General features: G+C 46.3%; 2 protein-coding genes across 5 annotated transcripts in view; one reads left to right on the top strand and one right to left on the bottom strand.

The window, feature by feature from the left end:
• Positions 1-2032: 2032 nt before the first annotated feature.
• LOC109754916 (uncharacterized) lies at positions 2033-8161 on the bottom strand. Of its 3 annotated transcripts, none has more exons than XM_073508393.1 (5): positions 7615-8161; positions 7421-7481; positions 7091-7210; positions 6747-6845; positions 2033-2818 (listed from the first exon to the last, which is right to left on the bottom strand). In XM_073508393.1, the coding sequence occupies exons 1-3, from the start codon at positions 7864-7866 to the stop codon at positions 7188-7190; spliced, it is 336 nt and encodes a 111-aa protein (XP_073364494.1). In that variant the 5' UTR covers positions 7867-8161; the 3' UTR covers positions 2033-2818; positions 6747-6845; positions 7091-7187. The 3 variants fall into 3 exon arrangements, 2 of the variants coding, with proteins under 2 accessions (XP_073364494.1, XP_073364493.1); XM_073508392.1 differs by lacking the exon at positions 2033-2818 and adding an exon at positions 3545-3949; XR_005767779.3 differs by lacking the exons at positions 2033-2818; positions 7421-7481 and adding an exon at positions 3545-3949 and having other exon boundaries at positions 7615-8159.
• A 586-nt stretch (positions 8162-8747) lies between these two features.
• Positions 8748-20134, top strand: part of LOC109754914 (UPF0613 protein PB24D3.06c) — a 48847-nt gene continuing 37460 nt past the window's right edge. The window contains exons 1-3 of one of the 2 annotated variants that reach the window (XM_020313808.4): positions 8783-9170; positions 9265-9360; positions 11322-11398. In XM_020313808.4, coding sequence (XP_020169397.1) covers positions 8925-9170; positions 9265-9360; positions 11322-11398 — 419 coding nt within the window. In that variant the 5' untranslated portion in view covers positions 8783-8924. Of the gene's footprint in view, positions 9171-9264; positions 9361-11321; positions 11399-20134 lie in introns of both variants that reach the window. The other variant, XM_020313809.4, reaches the window with a different exon arrangement.

The following is a 20134-nucleotide window of genomic DNA, read 5'->3' as shown; positions in this document are numbered from 1 at the left end:
GATCACGGGTATATACTTATATACTCTATACATGACACAGGTGGTGACTAAAGTCGGGTCGGCTTGTAGGAGTACCTGCAAGTGGATCTTTGTGGCGGAGCGACAGGGCAGGTTGAGACCGCCTAGGTGAGAGGTGGGCCTGGCCCTGGACGGCGTCCGCGGTTACTTCGACATAACACGCTTAACGAGTTTTTGGTATTTGATCTGAGTCTGGCCATTTGGTCTATACGCACTAACCATCTACGCGGGAGTAGTTATGGGTATCCCGGCGTCGTGGTATCAGCCGAAGCCTTCGTGACGTCAGCGACTGAGTGGCGCGCGCCGGATTGGACTGGAACGCCACTAGGCTAGGTCTGCTTCCGGCCGCGTACGCAACGTGCAGGTGTGCAATGGGCGATGGGCCCAGACCCCTGCGCGCATAGGATTTAGACCGGCGTGCTGACCTCTCTGTTGTGCTTAGGTGGGGCTGCGACGTGTTGATCTTCCGAGGCCGGGCATGACCCAGAAAAGTGTGTCCGGCCAAATGGGATCGAGTGTGTTGGGTTATGTGGTGCACCCCTGCAGGGAAGTTTATCTATTCGAATAGCCGTGTCCCTCGGTAAAAGGACGACCCGGAGTTGTACCTTGACCTTATGACAACTAGAACCGGATACTTAATAAAATACACCCTTCCAAGTGCCAGATACAACCCGGTGATCGCTCTCTAACAGGGCGACGAGGAGGGGATCGCCGGGTAGGGTTATGCTATGCGATGCTACTTGGAGGACTTCAATCTACTCTCTTCTACATGCTGCAAGATGGAGGCTGCCAGAAGCGTAGTCTTCGACAGGACTAGCTATCCCCCTCTTATTCTGGCATCCTGCAGTTCAGTCCACTGATATGGCCCTTTACACATATACCCATGCATATGTAGTGTAGCTCCTTGGTTGCGAGTACTTTGGATGAGTACTCACGGTTGCTTCTCTCCCTCTTTTCCCCCTTTCCTTCTACCTGATTGTCGCTACCAGATGTTGGAGTCCAAGAGCCAGACGCCACCGTCGACGACGACTCCTACGACACTGGAGGTGCCTACTAGTACGTGCAGCCCGCTGACGACGACCAGGAGTAGTTAGGAGGATCCCAGGCAGGAGGCCTGCGCCTCGTTCGATCTGTATCCCAGTTTGTGCTAGCCTTCTTAAGGCAAACTTGTTTAACTTATGTCTGTACTCAGATATTGTTGCTTCCGCTGACTCGTGTGTGATCGAGCACTTGTATTCGAGCCCTCGAGGCCCCTAGCTTGTATTATGATGCTTGTATGACTTATTTACGTTTTAGAGTTGTGTTGTGATATCTTCCCGTGAGTCCCTGATCTTGATCGTACACATTTGCGTGCATGATTAGTGTACGGTCAAATCGGGGGCATCACAAGGCATGACCACTCGACGCCGCCGACCAACTCCTCAAAGCGGGAGGAGTCCGAGCGGTTGGCCCGACTCAAAGGTGACGGCAGGCGGCGCAAGAACCCCGCCTTCGACCGTCGCCCCAAGGCAGAGGTGGCCGAGTGTTTGGGTCAGGCGGAGGCAGCCGAGTGGCTGCGACCCGAGCTTGCAACGGAGGTCGATCAGGATTGCCGTGACACCTGGAGGCCTTCCACCACTTGAAGGATGGCGATAATGCCTAGGACAACAACAACGACGATATGGGTGTGCGGATGGCGACAGAGGTGCCGGCGGCCTCGAAGTCTGTGCCTACAAGGTCAAGTCCGGTGCCTCACCTAGTTTTTTTAGTTTAAATTTCGTTGTTTGTTGAAAAATTGTTAAGTTTTGTCCTTATTATGTGTGATATATCAAAAATTAACAAATATTGTCCAATTAGCATGAACTGCGTCTTTTTTAAACGATCAATTTTAAATGGGGGGCGGTTATTTTGATTATATATATATAGGACAAATGTTTCTTACAAGCAGTGGTAGTTACCACCACTTGCGTTTTGTATGTTGTATGTAGTATCTGTCGAAACCGAGAGTATGTATGTGTAGTATGTACTCCCTCCGTCCCGAAAAACATGCCGCAGGCGTAGTTTATTGCCAATTTTATAAAAAAGCCCTCATAGTTTTAAAACAATCGCAAACAAGTCCCTCCACCCCTGTCTTCTTCCTCCGCCGCCGCCCGTGCGTCTCCAGGGGCCGGCGCCGCCAAGCTGCGTGATTGCCGCCCACCAGGAAGTGTTCCGCCTCCGCCGCCACGTACCTTCAACGCCGCCGCCGTCGCCAAGTACTTGCTCCGCCACCGCCGCCCAGACCTGCGCCGCCGCGATCCCCTCCCGCGGCAATTACCTGCGGGCGTCGCCGGAGTTTGCCACCACGATCCGGTGGAGCAGGAGCTCCTTCTCATCGTCCTCGAGCTCCCGCGAGTCGACCTTGAGCTGCCTCCCGTGCGCCACCGCGATCCAACTACGGGCATCGCCGGAGCCGGCCTCCATGATCTGGTGGACAGCAGCTCGCGCGCGCCCTCCGTGGTCTCCCGCGAGTCCTCGTCGAGCTCCCACGCGCAGCCGTCGTGCTCCTTCTCTGCCTGCGTGCCCGCCAGTGGTGCTAGCCCGTGTTGCTGCATCTTGTTTCTCCTCTGTTTCTCCCCTGCCGCCATTGGAGCTAGCCCGTGGTACTGCTGCTGCTCCTCTTCCCGTGTTGATGCTACTGCTCCTCTGCCTGTGCTGCTGTTGTTGATCCGTGTTGATGCTACTGCTCCTCTGCCTGTGCTGTTGTTGTTGCTGTTGACTGCCGCCATGACTGATGCTGCTGGTGCTATTTGCCCTCTGAAGAAGTTACTCCATCAGAGTACTGCTAGTTGAAGAAGGTACTCCATCAGATGAAGTGTTTGTTTCCTTTGTGCATGGTTCTTTCCAAAATATGGGAAAAAATAACTGAAAAAAGCACGCATGAGCAAAAATATGAGACCACATACAGAAAAATTGCACACTTCCATGTCTTAAAGACACCACCATTGGAGCTAATTGAGAAAATCCATAGCCATGGCAGGAGGGGATCAGAGAAGATGATAGGCAACAAAGCAGTTTTTAAAATGCATTCTTGAGTCAATGTCCCCATTATTCCTGTCAACCGAATCAGTTGAACTGATCTGACACCCACACAGCGTCGTGATCCTAATTTGTCTTGGCCACACCCAGACACAAATCTCTGCATATGGAAGGAAAACTAATTTTGGGATTCAAGGCACTCTGATTTCCCTTTGGTTAGTTGTTTCTGTTTCATTTCCTTCTGAAACAACAGTTTCTATCTGTCAGGTTCTAGAACTATCGAGCGAGTAAGGAACAAAGATCACACTGTTTCATTTCTGGAGTATATAGTTTTATGTCTCACGGTCTATTGTTTCTCTCTGAATTCTCTCCTCGCCGAGCTGTGTCTTTTCCTCCAGTATAGGTACCTGGGTTTGTTCTGAAGGTCATTACATGTTTCAGTTGATAAGTTACTAACAAAGAGACAAACCTCGTAAGCTGTATCAGCTTAGGTGGAACACCACAGCTTATAAGCACGCTTACTTTTCACTTCTTCTTAAGCTTGGCAGACTATACTGCACCCAAGGGCATATGATAGAAATCCTGAGCAAAAACCATTCCATGGCTGGTTCTAAACACATACTGACATAGATACAGTTTACTTTTTTTTAACATATACAGTCAACTCCAGAAATCTGAAAACCATGCGATCCATATAATTTTTTGGCTTATATTTAAGGAACGAATTAAGCTACAAAGGCAGAGTAGCTTCTTTTGAGAAGACTACCTTTTGTTATAAGAGGCAAAGTTTTAGATAACCATTGCATGATCACAGCTTGTTTTGTGTATTTTCCAGTGCCAAAATGGCCATGTAGCATGCTTGTCCTGCTGGTCCAGGCTCAGCAACAAGTGCCATGTTTGTTCTCATGATGCGATCTTTGCACGGAACATTGCACTGGAGAAAAGGAGTAGTACTTTTTGTTAATGTGGATAAAATGCAGTGTTAAAATGCACAGAAAATTCAGTTAAAATGCATTTGAACTTGATAGTGCCATGATCATAATCTGAAAATTCAGTGGCAAAAGTGTTGACAGTAGTACTCCTCCTTCTACTAGTAACCTAGAGGCTCTTGTAAGCTAATGAGCCTTTCTATAAATGGTGCCATGGCAGCTATTTGTAGAAATGGTACCATGGCGGCATTTCTTGTTTGACTTCCATACTCATTTGTGTGTGTATATTCTTGTTATGGTACCATGGTGTACTCATCTTTTGTCATTGATGGCAGGAAACATAACTATGGATTTGAACTTGATGCCTCAAAAGGAAGAACATGAAACTATTGATTTGAACTTGATGCCTCAAGAGGAAGACGATGAAGCTATGAATTGGATGCCTCAAGAAGATGAAGGGAAAGAGGATGAAGCTCAAGAGGAAGAGGATGAAGTTATGAATTGGATACTTCAAGAGAAGAGAAGAGAATTGTCAGATAAGGAGAGGCATGGTGTTTACTTCGCCTTGCTAGTAATCGAGCTCAGAGATGGGTCTGTTCAACCAGACGACAAGCTGCTAGTCTCAAACCTGTTGGACATAAGTGTACGATCTGTTGAAAGAATCTGGGAAGACGCCAAAAAGCAAATTGCCGATGGCAAATAAGTAGATGTCTCAAGCAAGAAGCCAGGAAGATCTGGCCGAAAGAGAAAGGAGCTGGATCTAGAGAGGACCTCAACAATCCCACTGAATAAAAGAAGGACGATTTGATCTCTGGCACGGTCTCTAGGTGTGGCCCGATCGACCCTACATAAGAGGTTCCAGTTGAATGAGCTCAACCGCATCACAAGCACCGTGAAGCCTCACCTCAATCTAGAGAACAAGCTTGCGAGATTGAAATTTTGTATGTCCATGGTCGATGACAATTCGATCTCAACTTCTCGGGCTATGTTCAAACCAATGACGAATATGGTTCACATCGATGAAAAGTGGTTTGACATGACGAGAGTGAAGAATAGTTACTATGTACTTCCAGGAGAACCTGAACCGAAGCGCACCGTGTCAAACACTCACAGCATTGGGAAAGTAATGTTCCTAACAGCTGTTGCCAGGCCTCGATATAACAATGAGGGGAGCTAACATTCGATGGGAAGATCGGCATTTGGGCATTCGTCGAAGAGACTGAGGCGAAGCGGACAAGTCAGAACAGAACAAAGGGAACAAAAGTGTTGACATCAGTGAAAGTAACCAGGCCTGTGTGCAGAGATTATCTAATCAATAAGGTTATCCCGGCAATTCAGGATAAGTGGCCTGACGATGATGAGGGAGCAACAATATTCATCCAACAGGATAACGCAAAGCCTCATGTCCTTCCCAATGATGTAGCTTTTCGAGAAGCTGTGGAACAAACTGATCTTGACATCCGATTGCTATAACAGCCCCCAAATAGCCCTGAGTTAAATTGTTTGGACCTCTGCTTCCATAACTATCTCCAGTCTCTAACCGACTGCAGGTCACCTACAAACATCCAGGAACTGGTACAGGGTGTGGAAGAGGAATTCAAGAACTACGATCCCGACAAGTTGCACAAAAGCTTTATCACATTAGAAGCAGTTATGTTTGAAGTTATGAAAGACAAAGGAGGAAATCAATATAAGTTGCCCCACTTGCACAAGGATCGCTTTCAGAATGCTGGACTGGAAATAACCAATGTATATTGCGACAGTCGGGTGGTTGTTGATACTAGGGCCATTATAGAAGAAATGGAAATTGCAATAGGAAAATAAAATGAAAGGACAGAATTAGCTAGAGAAGGGAAAAGAAAGAAAAGTAAAGGGAAGGGAAGGGAAGAAGTGGCCAGAGAAAGAATGTAGTCAAGAGGGGACAAAGAGGCCCTTATGTCATGTAGTCAGGTGCTCCTTGTGTATGTCTTGTGTAATCTTGTGTCAAGAGGGGACAAAGATGCCCTTATGTCATGCCCTTGTGTATGCCTTGTCTAATCCTTGTATATCAACTCCTTGTTGAAATTTATTGGAATTATCTGGGTTATTTGAATTAATTTGGGTTATCTGGAATTATTTGAATTATTTGAATTGATTTGGATTAATTTTAGTTATTTGAATTAATTTGGGTTAGTGGACTGAAATTTTTGCTTGACAACTACAACAACTAATGAGAGGTCCATTTAGCATGGAACAAATAAAAGGACAGTGGATGACAAGAATCTAGTCATATCACATGGGATGGATCAGCTAAAATAAGAAAGACCATCTCAAGAATAGTCACAAGGAGTACTACTGTATATTCTAATTTACTGAAATTATTGGCATAACAAAAACAGATATGCAGTGGACATGTTTGGTACAGTAAATAAATATGCAGTCATAGCATGGATAGATTAGATAATGAGAGGAGTAGCACTGGATTAGTCCATCTCAAGGTCCTGGCTAATTAGCTATCAGTATATACCGGTGAGTCCTTTTATACAGAGATTGAATAATTTCAGTGCCAGTGCCATTACATGGTAGAGAGAGAAGAGTGAGTGAGCATGACTATATACTACAGCATGGCAATGAAGTTTGATAAATAGCAGAGGACAACAGTATAATCCTGGGCTGCAAGGTAACAAAAATAATTAAAGCTCCACCATTGACAGCTATGAGCTGCCACATTTACAAACGTGGGCTTTGTTCTAAAAATTTCAATTCAGCTTCGTAGTGATGGGACGACAAATGCACCAAGCACGATGATTTTATCACACATACCTTGTTCTTTAGGCGCTATTTCTCATTGGAATCCTTGTTATACTTGTCTTTGTGAAAGCCCATGATATTGCAAATAGGACGATCTGATTTTCAAAGGACCTGCATGGGTGGCGACAAGATAACCGTAAAAAATAGAATTGCTGACAGTTGCGCACAAGCAAGCAATTGAAGAAGAATCTGAAGAAAATGGCAACACTTGGGCACAAACAAGCAGTTGATAGATGCTCTTATTAGGATGATGAAAATCGTATGAGACTCATGACTCGTGCTGCTATCAACTAATGGAAAATTTAGATGCTTTGAAACAGAGCAAGCTGCACAAGGCAAGAGAGATGATCCATCACCTTGAGTTGCCGCTGCTCCATGGCTCCATTATTGTCGTTTCATGTCAGTATATGCTTTAGCCTTGGTAGATTGTCTTTAGCCTTGAGTTAACTGAATTTACCAAGTGTTAAATGTGTTACCTGAATTTACAAAGAGCAAATGTGTTAACTGAATTTACAAAGTGGAAACTGGATATTATGCTATAGTCACTAATCAAAATTTAGTGGAAACAGAATTGATAATCAACATACAGAATGCAGAACATACGGTTTATTTTCAGTTTCAAAATGGAAAATACACTTCTTCAATACTCCAATTTTACAAACTGAAAATTCCACAAAAATGCACACCTGTGTGTGTCCCAAAATGCCCTACATTTTGAAGCAGTTCGTAGAGTACACTGAATCTCACCTGCGTGCGTCCCAAAATGGAGTAAATGTTTCAAAATTCCACAAAAAATGCCCAAAATGGAGTGATTCACATGTGAGTACAGTACTAAAATTTTCAGTTTTGACATTTTGGGGATTCAGGCAAGCATCCTCACCTTCGCTCTGTAGTAGTGGATGAGGTTGACGGCCAGGTGGACAGTGGTGGTGGCTGCTGGGCGGCGAGGCAGCCATACGGCGAGGAGGGGGTCGACGAAGGGCAGTGCCAGCTCCGGCTCGCCACCCTCGGGGAAGGACGGCTCCGTCGGACGGAGCGCCGCTGGTGGAAGGCACCGTTTGCGGATTGGAGAAGGGGCACCCGTGCTTCCCAGTGCTCGGGTCGACGGCGTCCATGGAGGGGCGATCTTCATGGTCGACGGAGAGGAGGTGATTCACGACGAGCGCAGGCGGAAGGAGAGCGAGGACTGCAGACGGTGGTCTCCAAAATTGAACCTTCGCGGGCGGCGGGCGTAGGGGAACGAGGCGGCGGTCGGAGGGGAGGGGAACAAGGCGCCGGTGTGGGGAGGCGGGAGGGAAGCAAGGCGGAGGCGGCGGGGGCGCGGCGACCAAATCAGCCGGCGTCGGAGAAGACTGAGGAAGGACGAGCACCGCGGGTTTGGTCGGGAGAACGGCAAGGACTAAATTGAAAAAATGACCTCGCGACATGTTTTTCGGGACGGAGGGAGTAGTATATAACAATGATTATGTAGTATATATACTAATTTTTAGGTAATATGTATTTTTTTTGTATGCTCTTTTTTACGTACAAATATGTACGTATTTCACAAATATAACAAAAACTATAGGCTCATATGTAATTTTTTCATGTAACTTGCTTTGAAATATCTTAGATATAGTATATGAACATATTTAAAATAATAAAATACTCCCTCCGTCCCAAAATTCTTGTCTTAGATTCGTCTAGATACGGATGTATCTAATACTAAAACGTGACTTGATACATCCGTATTTAGATAAATCTAAGACAAGAATTTTGAGACGGAGGAAGTAGTATATATAGTACCATATGGTACTCCCTCCATTCCAAATTACTTGTCTCGAAAGTGGATAAAAATGGATGTATCTATAACTAAAATACGTCTAGATACATCCATTTCTATGACAAGTAATTCCGAACGGAGGGAGTAGTATATAAGACATGTGCGGTAACTACTTGGTAGTAGGATGGATTTTCCATATGACATTTGATGAGTTTATTGTGGTTATATTCGCATTGGTTTTGCCAAATGCCGCGTTGGATATAGCCACCAAACCAAACGCCACCTAAAGTATCCGGAGATATCCCGGACAGATAGGTTCGGAATGGTTCCCGCCTCGGAGATGCCCTTGCTCCCCGATCCCAAGTCGCCAAGTTCGCTGCACCTCCCGTCCCCGTGATGCCCTCGCCGTGACCTCACCGGCGGCCGCTATGACCTCGCCGGCTTCTACCTCTTCCTGGTTCTCCGGAATCGTGCGCACAGCATCCGGTAATCCCCCTTCTTCAGCCATGCCTCCCGCCGGCGGCGTCACCTCCGCCCCCGTCTCCCTTCCCGACACCCCTGCTGCCGTGAGCGGCAAGGGTGGCGTCGTTGCCCCTGTAGCCACCACAGGCGTAGGCGCTCGCAGGAAGCAGCTCCAGGGCACGCTGTTCAAGTACGGGCCCAAGTCCGCTCAGGTACGGGCCTATTTCTCTCGTGCGTCAAGCCTCTCGTCGTAGCTCGCAGTGATGATCTGTGGACGGTTTCGAGTTTTTCTTTTCTTTTTCCCAGGGGTGTTGGATTCAGTTCCGCTCATCGGCTGCATGCTTCGCAATTCCTTTGGCGTGGGAATTCTTTGGATCGGATGTTCTGGATGCTTCTAGAATGGTACCTCTTACCTGCGTGGCATTTGGAACTCGAGATTCCCCCTAGTGTTCGAGATGCGGGATCTCCTGTTTGGATTTGCAGCGTCCTGCTTTTTAGCTCGTGGGATTCTACGTTGATGCGTGTGGTTCTTTGATTCCTGTAGGAAAAAGGAAGCTTGTATAAATCTTTCACGACCCACATGAGTGAGTGATTTTGCTTTCGGTTGCTTTTGGCGGTCCCGACTTGCCATTATGTTCTTTTTTATTCCTTACTAAGGGCATCTCCAAGGGCAAAAACATCGAACGGATGGTGTCACCCCGGGACTCAGGAACAACATCTTAGAACCTGTTTTATCCTCTGAACAACCAACAACAAACACTAGAACTAGAGTTATAAACCTTCGATGGCTACAAAGTGGATTCACCCTTGGAAACGCGCTGGTGTAATTGGTGAAAATCAAGTCCGGCGGGTGCCAACCATCTAACGCTAGCACCCAAATTTTCCTCAAAATGCAACATCTTTAATATAAATTAGATGTTCAACATCATATTTGCGATACAAATAGATAGTAAAATAAACTATGACTAATCAATTATCATCACGTCCAAAGCCATGGAAGCTACCTCCTCGGACACATCGGAGAGGGCATCATTGGAGGTGGCTGGAGCGGTGACTGGCGTGGGAGCGGCAACAGGCTCCTCTGCGGCATATAAGTGGGTGTTGTGGCAGTTCTCCCTAAGTGACCGTCTCGTGCCGCTCCGCCCGATCGAGAGCATCACGAACTTTGCACTTCTCATACTCGGCGTAGGCTAGATGATGGGCGGCGAGCGCCACGGGTGCCGTGATGGGCGGCACATGCCTTTGTGTAGGCTCACACTCCCTTGGCTTCGGCATGATGGACACATGAAGAGATTGACATTGTGATGGTTGCGGGGCGCCATGGCGGCTTTCAAAGAGACTGGGGGGCGAGGGGAGTGGAGCGACATCCAGTTTTAAGGGGAGTGAAACCATGTCTGGAAGTGGAGGGTGCGGGAGGGAAATCGCTTTGGGAAGGCGACGCGACGGCGGGAAATCCCGTTGGGAAGCGGGGCGGCGATACGCGGCCATAATCGGTGGGTTCGGACTGTTAGATCCGACGTGGCATATGTCCGGACTCCCCTACTCCGCCCTTCGATTTGGGCCGGGCTGGGGGATTTAAGACGTCTTGACGGTCCGTGTCGGAGGCTTCAAAGTGTCTGGACAATCCGGTCCGGACATTTGAGGCCGGAGTAGGGGTCCACGTTGGAGATGCCCTAATTCCTTTGTTGATATTGCATGGTCATGCCTTTTGTTGATTTGTCCATTAGTGTCTGCCATTTCTTGTGGAAGAAAGCCTACTCAATATACAATGTAGACCCTTTATGCATGTCCTTTTCTTGTTTTCTCCGGCTTATGTCTTATGGGTTTCAGCTTTAGCCTACCCCAATTTATTTGGGACTAAAGGCTTTGTTGTTGTTAAAAATATGTAATGGTCAGATTATCATTTCAGTACAATGCTCTGTATTTTCTCTGAGAACATAACTGATAGTTATCCTATACAAAAGAGGTATGATAGTGTACAAAGGATTGGTCGTAAACATATGACATAGTAGATTTTTTCAAGCACAGGAACTTTTTACATCTGGCAGTGTCTACTTGAAATCTCTTAGAAGCCTTTACCTTTTTAGCATATACACATGTCCATTATTTATTTTCTATTATATTATCTGGGATTTAAAAAAAAGAATATTATTTTGATTTCTCGATACCCCTCGTCATCTTATGGTTTGCATTATTCCATCGAAAAATTCTCTTCATGAATTGTTAATATTATTTTGATTTCTCGATACCCCTCATCATATTGTGGTTTGCATGATTCCATCTACAAATTCTCTTCATGAATTGTTTTATGTTTATTGTTATTGTTGCAGCGTTTGTGTGATAATTTTACATCCCTTTTTCAGGTTGCGTTCAGGACTGGTGATTTTACCCGTCAGGTGATTTTCATTGGTGGTTTGGCAGATGGGCTCTTAGCAACTGAGTAAGTTGCTTTACTTTTTAAGTCTCACGCAGAGTCAGCCACTCTTATTAGCTATATAGTTTCATTAAATATTTGATCATAGCATTGTTTTCCTCCAAAGGATACCATTGTTAGGGAAATAGCAACTTGTATTCCATTGGGGCCAAGGGCTAATATATATAGTACATGTACAGGTGGTAAATATGTAAACAACTCCATGACGCTTTCATTCTCTTCTTTTCTTTCTCTCTCCTCAAGTCCTCTGTTCCGGTCTTCCACCTCCGCTCCCCCATCGCCTCTTCTCCCTTTCTCCTTCGCCGGTTTGTCTCGCTGGAGAAGGAGGGGAGAGGAGCTCGGTGCCACCCTCCCCTTTGTAGATCCACTTGGTTTGCATCCTTTATGATTAGTTTGGGCTTCCTCTCGGTGGTTTGGAGGCACCTTCGAGCTCGTTTCTCTGACGTCCATGGCATTGCAGCCACCGTGGTTATCCTCAGTTTCGGCCTTTCCATGGTACGTTTGGTTGTAGCCCTCTCAAATAACCTCCCTTATACTGTCTTTGCCGGATCTAACCCTCCTTCAATCCCTGCCTTGCGGTTGATTTTTGGAGAGTTGGGTTTGCCGTCGGCAAGTCGTGGTCTCTCCCTTTCAACAATTTCCCATGCCCCCGCTGGTTCCATTTGTTTAGTTCACTGGGTTAGCTTAGCCCCATCCTTTTCTTCCGATGTCCAGATTCTGCTTGTGGTGCTTCACAGATGGGTGTCCAGTAATCTGTTCAGGCCAGATCAGGTCAGGTGCTCGTGTTTTCTTGCAATCTTTGCCATCTGATCTTCTTTGCGGGGGTGATGCTTTCGTTGTGCTATCTATGCATCTCCATAAGACTATCCCTGCCGTGTCTCTTGCTAGTCTCCTGCTCGAGATCTCTTCAACCTCCATAAGTGGAGGCCCCTTTCTGGGTTTCGGATCGAGCATTTGGCTGGCGTGGCTCTTAGTATTGAACGGCGTTGCATTCGACATCCACTGCCCATTTCAGGGGTGTCTCCCAGATCGCTAGCAAGTGTTTTTTTCCTTCTCATTCAACTCTTTCATCAGTATTCTACATGTCCAACACTGTCGTCAGCTGGTGCATGAGCATCCCCATCTTCTCAGGCATCAACAACTTCTGCAACCTCCAATATCCAATCGGATCTAGTGGAGGCCCTTCTGTCTGCAAGATGCTTTCTCCAGCTGGTGGTGGCCATCGTTCGAGCCCGCTCTTGGAGTTGGTCCGAGGAGCTCGTCAGCAGACGCGTGTGCATGTATCGTGGCAAGCTGTGGAGTTGTGGCAAGCGGTGAAGTTATCCAAGACACGTGTTAGTATTCAAAATATCGTCCAACTCACCTATTTATTGCTTATCGGTGGGTGGTCGCTAAGATTATACCTTATCTTTGCTATTTATCATTTGGGCCGATTTATCGCTCTGACAAGCGACTAATCGGGAATCTAGCGATTAATCAGGCTGGGCCATGTGGTTAGAAATCCCAAAATAGGGCTCCTCTTCGGTAGCCTCCCGCACATCACACTTCATCCCCCGTTCGATAGGACATGTGTTGTAGTGTTGTCCTATTCTATTTGTCATTGTTTGACATGTAATATGTAGTTATGCATTGATGTAGTGTTGTCCTATTCTATTTGTCATTGACTCATTGTTTGACATGTAATATGTAGTTATGCATTGATGTAGTGTTGTCCTATTTAAAAGCATAGAGCACAGTGATGGTTGTTTTCATTTTTACCTTATTAGTGCTTGGAACTTAGGAATCCCAAGCAAAAACAGGCCGATTAGTAGTCAGCAGATAAAATCGATTAATCGACTGATCTCAATTAATCTCTAATCCCCAGCGGAATGAAATGCTAATGATAAGTGATATCCTCAACATTTATCCTATTAGGAGTGTGTACACGTGTATTTTCAGGATCATGTATAAGCTTGCTTTAGTTTTCTGGGACTTTCAAGTCTCTGACAATGTAATGTTTTGCGGGGCAGGATGTGCCCCATTGTTTTTAATATAATGCAGGGTGGGTGTTGTTGTGCCAAAGAAAGGTGGTAAATACGCAGGAAACCCCTCATACAATGGGGAAAATACACATGCTATACATGGAACATAATATAACTCTAACACCGCCCCTCAAACACAGGGCGGATCCACAACACTGAGTTCGGAGCGATAAAATCCATGCATGCTCTAGTTTGGGCCTTCGTAAAAAATCTGCCAATTGTAACTTGGAAGGACATAACTTGGAAGGCACATACTGAAGAGAAGCATCAACACCAATATGCTTGGTGAGCTCATGCCTCACATGGTCGCACATAATACTGACAACACCTGTACTGTCAGACAAGAGTGCAGTAGGTGTAGTAACACACACCAAACTCCTGAAGTAACCACCGTAACCAAGTCACCGCCGTCAAAAGGGCCACAGCTCACAACTCAAACTCCGCACTCGAATGGGAAACTGTGATCTGTTTCTTCGTCTTCCAGGTGAGAGAACCACCAACAAAAACACAATAAGCAGAAAGTGAACGGCGATCTGAGGGATCACTAGCCCATGTAGCATCAGAATAGGCCCGAAGCTGTACCGAACTGGAGCGGGGAAAGAAAAGACTGTGAGAGATCGTGCCACGAAGACATTGTAGAACACGAAGAAGGGATTATAGTTAACCATACCGGGAGCTGCAATAGACTGACTCAAAATATGGAGAAGATAGGAGATATCCGAACGAGTGGTAGCTAAATAGACAAAGGCTCCCCACAAGCTGATGTGTCAGATTAGACAAGGGATCACCATCAAAAGCACCGAGGTGAACTTTGAGCTCCATGGGAGTCAACAGTGCACTCATCGGTAAGAGCGGCACGAGCAAGAAGATCCTACACATACTTCTCTTGGGAAATAAAGAAGCCATCAGAGGTAGAGGAAACCTTAATCCCAAGGAAGTAGCAAAGAGGGTCAAGACAGCCATAAGAGACTGCTCACTAAGACGCGCCTTTACAAAGGCAATGTACTCAAGGTCATTGCCAGTGATGATCATGTCATCAACATATAGAAGAAGAGTTTGATCACGAGGAGAAAGCTGGACAAACAACGCAGGATCATGAGCGCTCGCCAAAACACCAGCGACAATCACCACAAAGGCGAAACGCTCAAACTATGCACGAGGGGCTTGCTTAAGGCCATAGAGGGAGCAACGAAGATGACAAACCATGCCATTAGGAACAGAATAGGTAGTGGCTGCATGTAAACCTCCTCACGCAACTCACCGTTAAGAAAATGGCATTCTTAACTTCAAGCTGAGATACAGACCAATGGCGAATAGAGGCCACATCAAGAAGTCTGCGAACAGTGGTCATATGGGCCACATGAGCGGAAGTCCCATCATAATCACGAGCTCCTGAAAGCCACGAGCCACAAGACGAGCTTTGTAGCGCTCAAGAGAACCGTCAGAGTGAGTCTTAACCTTGTAGACCCACTTACAAGTGATGGGCAAACTCCAGGAGGAAGAGAAACAAGATCCCACGTGCCGGTGCGCTCAAGAGTAGCAATCTCCTTTGCCATCGCAAGCTGCCATTTAGGATGAACAACATCACAATAAGAAGCTGGCTCAAGAACAGCAGCGTCGATGCTAGAAAAACCAAGGCGGTCAAACATGAGGGAGTAGACGAGCACGTGAGTCATAAGTAGGCTTTGACGAGGAAGATGACACATCAAAAGTAGATGGCGCACCAGTAGACTCATCCACAATAGGCGGCGACGAGTATAACAGTGAGTAAAAGATGGAAGAATACAAGGAGGAACCACTGGGATACTCGGGTGATGGAGCCGAGGAAGCCATTGGGGATGAAGGTGCAAAATCCTGTGATAAGCAAGGTGAGGAAACCATAGGAGATGGGTGTGGCAGATCTTCAACGGTCTGAGAAGCAGTAGTGAGATGGGTAAACAAGGGCTCAACAGGAGTGATAGGTGTGTCGGAAAAAGTGAGGAAAGAGATATCCTTCACTGAAAAGGTTAAGGAAGATGGATGCAGGTAGAAGGGACGAGACTCATCAGAAGTCACATCTGGAGAAATACGCATGTGACGACCGATAGGATCCCAACAGCAGATGCTCACCATTGTATCCTAAGAAGACACACTTGACAGACTGAGTGGACAGTTTGGTCCGTTCAGAAGAAGAACCTAGACACAACCAAACAAACAAAGCGCTGAATAATCAGGAGAACGATCAAAAGGGCGCCCGAAAGAAACCCACCCTGCAAAGCAGTGGAAAGCTGAATAGTGATGTCGGGATAGGTAGAAATGGAAATAACCTCGGCCCAAAAGTGAGGCGGAAGAGAGGCAATGATCATGAACGCACGAGCTGTCTCAAGAAGATGATGATGTTTACACTCGGTCACACCATTCTGGGCATGAGCACCAGGACAAGAAAGCCGAGCAAGAGTACCTTGCTCAGCAAGGACAACAGTACAACACACAACATCTTGGAGATATACTCTCCAGCAGAGTCAGCATGAAACACATGAATAGGCATAGAGAACTGGGCAACAAAACACTTATGTATAGAAAGAACCTCACTGCGAGAAGACATAATATACAGCCAAGTGTAGCGAGAGAAATCATCTATAGAAAATGATATGCTATCGATGGGCCCCTTTCGAAGCAAAGGGAGCCGGACCCCTACATCGGAATGAACTAAATCAAAAGGACGCCGAGACACTAACTCACTAGTATGATAAGGTAGCTGAATCTGTTTGCCAAGCCTACAACCCTGACACTTTAAAGAGACATCTCCTGAGGCAGACCCTGCCGAGAACCACAAAGATGACCGAGTAGATGATGCCACTGATGGAAGGAGCCGGTAGCTGAAGCGCCGGTAGCAGAGGGACTGGCGATAGTGGTGGCAAGAGGAAGAAATGTGAAGCCAGTCTAACTCCCAAAGCCACTGAGAATCGCAGCGGCGAGGGCCAGCCCCAACCATGGTACACGTGCGCCGATCCTGATGAGTACAAGAGTCAACGTCAAGAATGACGTGACAACCAGAGTTGGTAAGCTGACCGGCAGAAAACAAGTTCATTATAAGGCGAGGAAAAAGAAGTGCTAAGTGTGCCTTGTCTAGCAACAGGAAGGGAAGTACCATGCACCAAACTTGTCTAGAGAAGACACAGTTTGTTAAAAGCTGTTGGCTCTTGATCACAAATAGGGCATTGGCTCGGGTGGGTTAAACCCCTTCACACTAATCTGTTGGTAGTCCAACATCTATTGTAAAGCGCAAACCAGAGGAAAAACCAACACTGCTTTGGCGCCCAAGACTTCCAAATAAGCTTCCATGGCTCAAAATAAACAACCCCATGGAATAAGGCCTTATGCCGAACTGGTTGAGAACTGGCCAGACTCTGAATTTTCAGCGGTGTTCATCTTGCACATCCGGTTTCAGCGGCGTTCATCTTGCACATCCGGTTGTTGCTGCACAACTTGCATCAACTCCCAAATGTCTATGAACTCACCCAGGGCTGCAATCGTGAGGTCACCAGCAACCTCTTTCACAGTATGGTTCGCTTAGGGAGTAGAGCAAAAAGATTAGGGGCCAAGCCAGCAATGGGCCTCCATCTCCCTACTAGCCAATTATCGGTTCAGAATGAAGTAGAGTTACCGTCACCCACAATTGTCATCATGGCAGTGGAGAAGTAGGCCCGAACTGAGTCATGAACTTGTATAGAGAAAGCACTCTATGGCTTATCCGGTGGCGTCTTGGCTAGCCATAACCATCACATTCTCCATGCACATCCAGAGGATTTTAGATCATGGATACCCATCTATGGATCAACCCCGCCCATAAGCTCCCTTCCGCCCCTACCTAACAATCACCTCAGACCAGATTTTGGTTCAGGCGTGCCTCATTTCCGCAAGCTTGACTTCCTGACATATGACGGTTTAGTCAATCCACTTGGTTGGCTCAATAGGTGCGAGCAGTTTTTTCATGGACAACGCATAGACTAGGCTAACAAGGTCTGGACTGCAGCCTACCACCTCACCGACGACACTCAGTTCTTGTACTTACAGCTCAAGCACGAATTCGGCATGCCGGCATGGAAGTGGTTCAAGGAAGCTTGCCACGCTTAGTTTGGTCCGTCACTCCACGCCAATCCCTTGGGCGAGTTGGCACGTCTGCTATTCACTTCCTCGGGTGCAGACTACACCAGCAGGTTTCTAGCGCTTGTTGCAGATCTGCCGCCGCCATCTCCCATGGTTTCCTCACCTTGCTTGTCACAAGATTTTGCACCTTTATCCTCGGTGATTTCCCGCTTCGCACATGAGAGGGGGTATTGAAGTGCATATGTGGATTGCCTAGCCCTTTCCATCAGTTCGGGCTTTTGTTTGCGTTGCCTAGTGCATGAAGCTTAACAGCGCTCATGTGCTGCAACAATGTGCCATTAACACCGTCCCAACAACGGTTTCCATACACAACAGGGCCGCCCAAGGGTCTTTGCATTGATGTCGAGCTTCAGCGTCCACCTGACCTCCACACCGCTATCTCCTTTGCGAAGGCCTATGAGCAGTGGCATTTCCCTCCAACAACATCACCAACCAGGCTTCTGGTTCTACAGGGCCCTTGTGCCCCTCCGATCTTCCTGTGGTCAATGCAACTACAATACCTTCCCCGCCACCGCCACTAGCACCTGTTTTTCCGTCGACCACTGCAGAGCCAACCCTGCCACGGCTGGTTCGGCGCCTCACTCCAGCTGAGGTAGTAGAATGTCGTCGTCAGGACCTTTGCTTCAACAGCGATGAGATTTATGTTTGGGGTCACCGGTGTGCGCGACTATTCTTAATCGCGGCTGGTGACTACGACCAAGATAGTTGCACATCTGGTCATAGTCATCAGAGTAGGGGTGGGCATTTGGTATTTTCAAATTCGGTTTCTATCATTCTGTTTATTTCAAATTCGGTTAGCTAAGCTAGAAACGGAAAATGGGAATTGAAAATAACTAACCGAAAGTTTGGTTAACCAACTTATTTGGTGTGATTTCGGTTTCTACCGGACAGACCTTGCCTTTACCAAATCTGCTGAGAGCAACCTCTTATGTATAGCAGGAAGTCCCCGCCTTATCTCCTCAGCGACGCGAGGTTGGACTAAAGTTTCCGATTGGCTATTTGCATTCTCGTACGTGGGCAGTTTCAAGCAAGGGGGCAGTTTCATATAAGTGCCCAGCCCACGATCCAAAAAAGTGGCGTCCTAGTTTCTGCTGGTCGCACATGTGTTAGTGGGCCATGGCTTTGATGGTAGCGAAGTGGTTTGGGTACGGGAGAAGTGGAGAGCGACGTTCCTTCGATCTGGGTGAGTGTTCCACGTTAGTCTGTGTTCTGTCTTAGGTATAGTTCGGCATGATTTCGGCTAACCGAGATAAATATTGAATCAACCGAACTTACTTCGGCTTTTGGAAGTAAAAACCGAAATTATTTACACTAATTATAAAAACTGAAAATTCGGTTTTGTCAGTTTCGGCTTCGGTTTGGTGTTCGGTTCATCGGTTTTTATGCCCACCCCTACATCAGAGGCCAAGATCCCCTGGGAGGCAATTGACAACCTACAGCTTGCGGACAAGCTGTTTTTCAAGGAAGGGAGAGATGCTATGTGGACCAGTCCATCAAACATGGAGTCTTATCCCTTAATTAGAGTCCTAGTTGATTAAGCATCTTTATTAGGAAAGAGTCCAGTCAGTTTAAAGATTGTATTAGAGTTTGAATAGATCAATAGATTTACCGGCTTGTTGGTCATGTCTTGTCTACGATACAAGGGGCCGACCCCTCAATAAAGCATAGAAGAATATTGTCGTTTACTTTTATCTACTTTTCAGTAGTAGGGTTAGGTCAGTAGTAGATTCTTCCATTTTGTTGGCCCAAGGGGGTAGGTCATTACAAGCAGAGATATTTCTAACACAATCATTGGGTATAGGGTACCATCCAGGGTCATGTTGCAGTTATGCATTTTATGATTGGCTCCATGCCAATTGTTAATCGATGATACATGCTTATAATTGAAAACATTATTCTTGTAACTTTCTTTCTTCCTTGTGTTCTACTATGTTCACCTCTGTTAGTCTTGGCAGTGATAAATTTATGATTCTGTTTTCTTAATTGTTACTGGCACATGCTGTCCATCAAAGGCTGACACCAAGCATAGCCATGTTATGCTAAATTGTATTTGCCCCATTATTTGTTGTACTGCTGACTTAAAACAAATTTTTTATTTGCAAGTAGTTTATTTTAGCATATTAATCATCATCTCTGATAACTGTGCCCTCAACTTAACTACTGCATGTAATGGGCAAGCTTCTGTTAAAGTATGTCTTCATTTGGTCATTTTTATGCTTCAATAAGTTTAGCATCCTTTACTTATCTCTTGTTTTTTCTTATATCTGGCCTTGCGTTATCTAAATGCTGCCTTCTGTCAACTAAAAACACTCTTTACAATGCTGACCTCGTCCCAACTTTTAAGGCAAAATATGTGTTGCTCAAGGTGCTAGAAATTCCAAGCATCACAAGTGGTATGGGGTTTATGCCTAATGCCCTGTCAGTCTAACCAAAGATAATTATTAGAATTTGTTTTGGTCCCAGAGAACAGAAATCTTTCAAAGTGAGACAGCCTCAAAACCACGGCAAGGTGTCAGCAAATTTATGCATGTTCAAGGAGGTGGTGGTGGACCGATGAAACAAATTGATCATA

Source organism: Aegilops tauschii, chromosome 2, assembly GCF_002575655.3.
Source record: "Aegilops tauschii subsp. strangulata cultivar AL8/78 chromosome 2, Aet v6.0, whole genome shotgun sequence".
Classification (NCBI taxonomy): Eukaryota; Viridiplantae; Streptophyta; class Magnoliopsida; order Poales; family Poaceae; genus Aegilops; species Aegilops tauschii.
The sequence above is the reverse complement of the archived record's forward strand: the minus strand, read 5'-3'. Positions and strand labels throughout refer to the sequence as shown.

Bases quoted from the DNA above. Each gene is read 5' to 3' on its own strand.
- LOC109754916 (XM_073508393.1), bottom strand. From the start codon at position 7,866: ATGAAGATCGCCCCTCCATGGACGCCGTCGACCCGAGCACTGGGAAGC. The intron at 7,482-7,614 runs GTGAGGATGCTT...GGACGCACGCAG, and splicing joins TCCACTACTACAGAGCGAAG to GTGAGATTCAGTGTACTCTA. The intron at 7,211-7,420 runs GTGTGCATTTTT...TTGTAAATTCAG, and splicing joins GCATTTTGGGACACACACAG to GTAACACATTTAACACTTGG.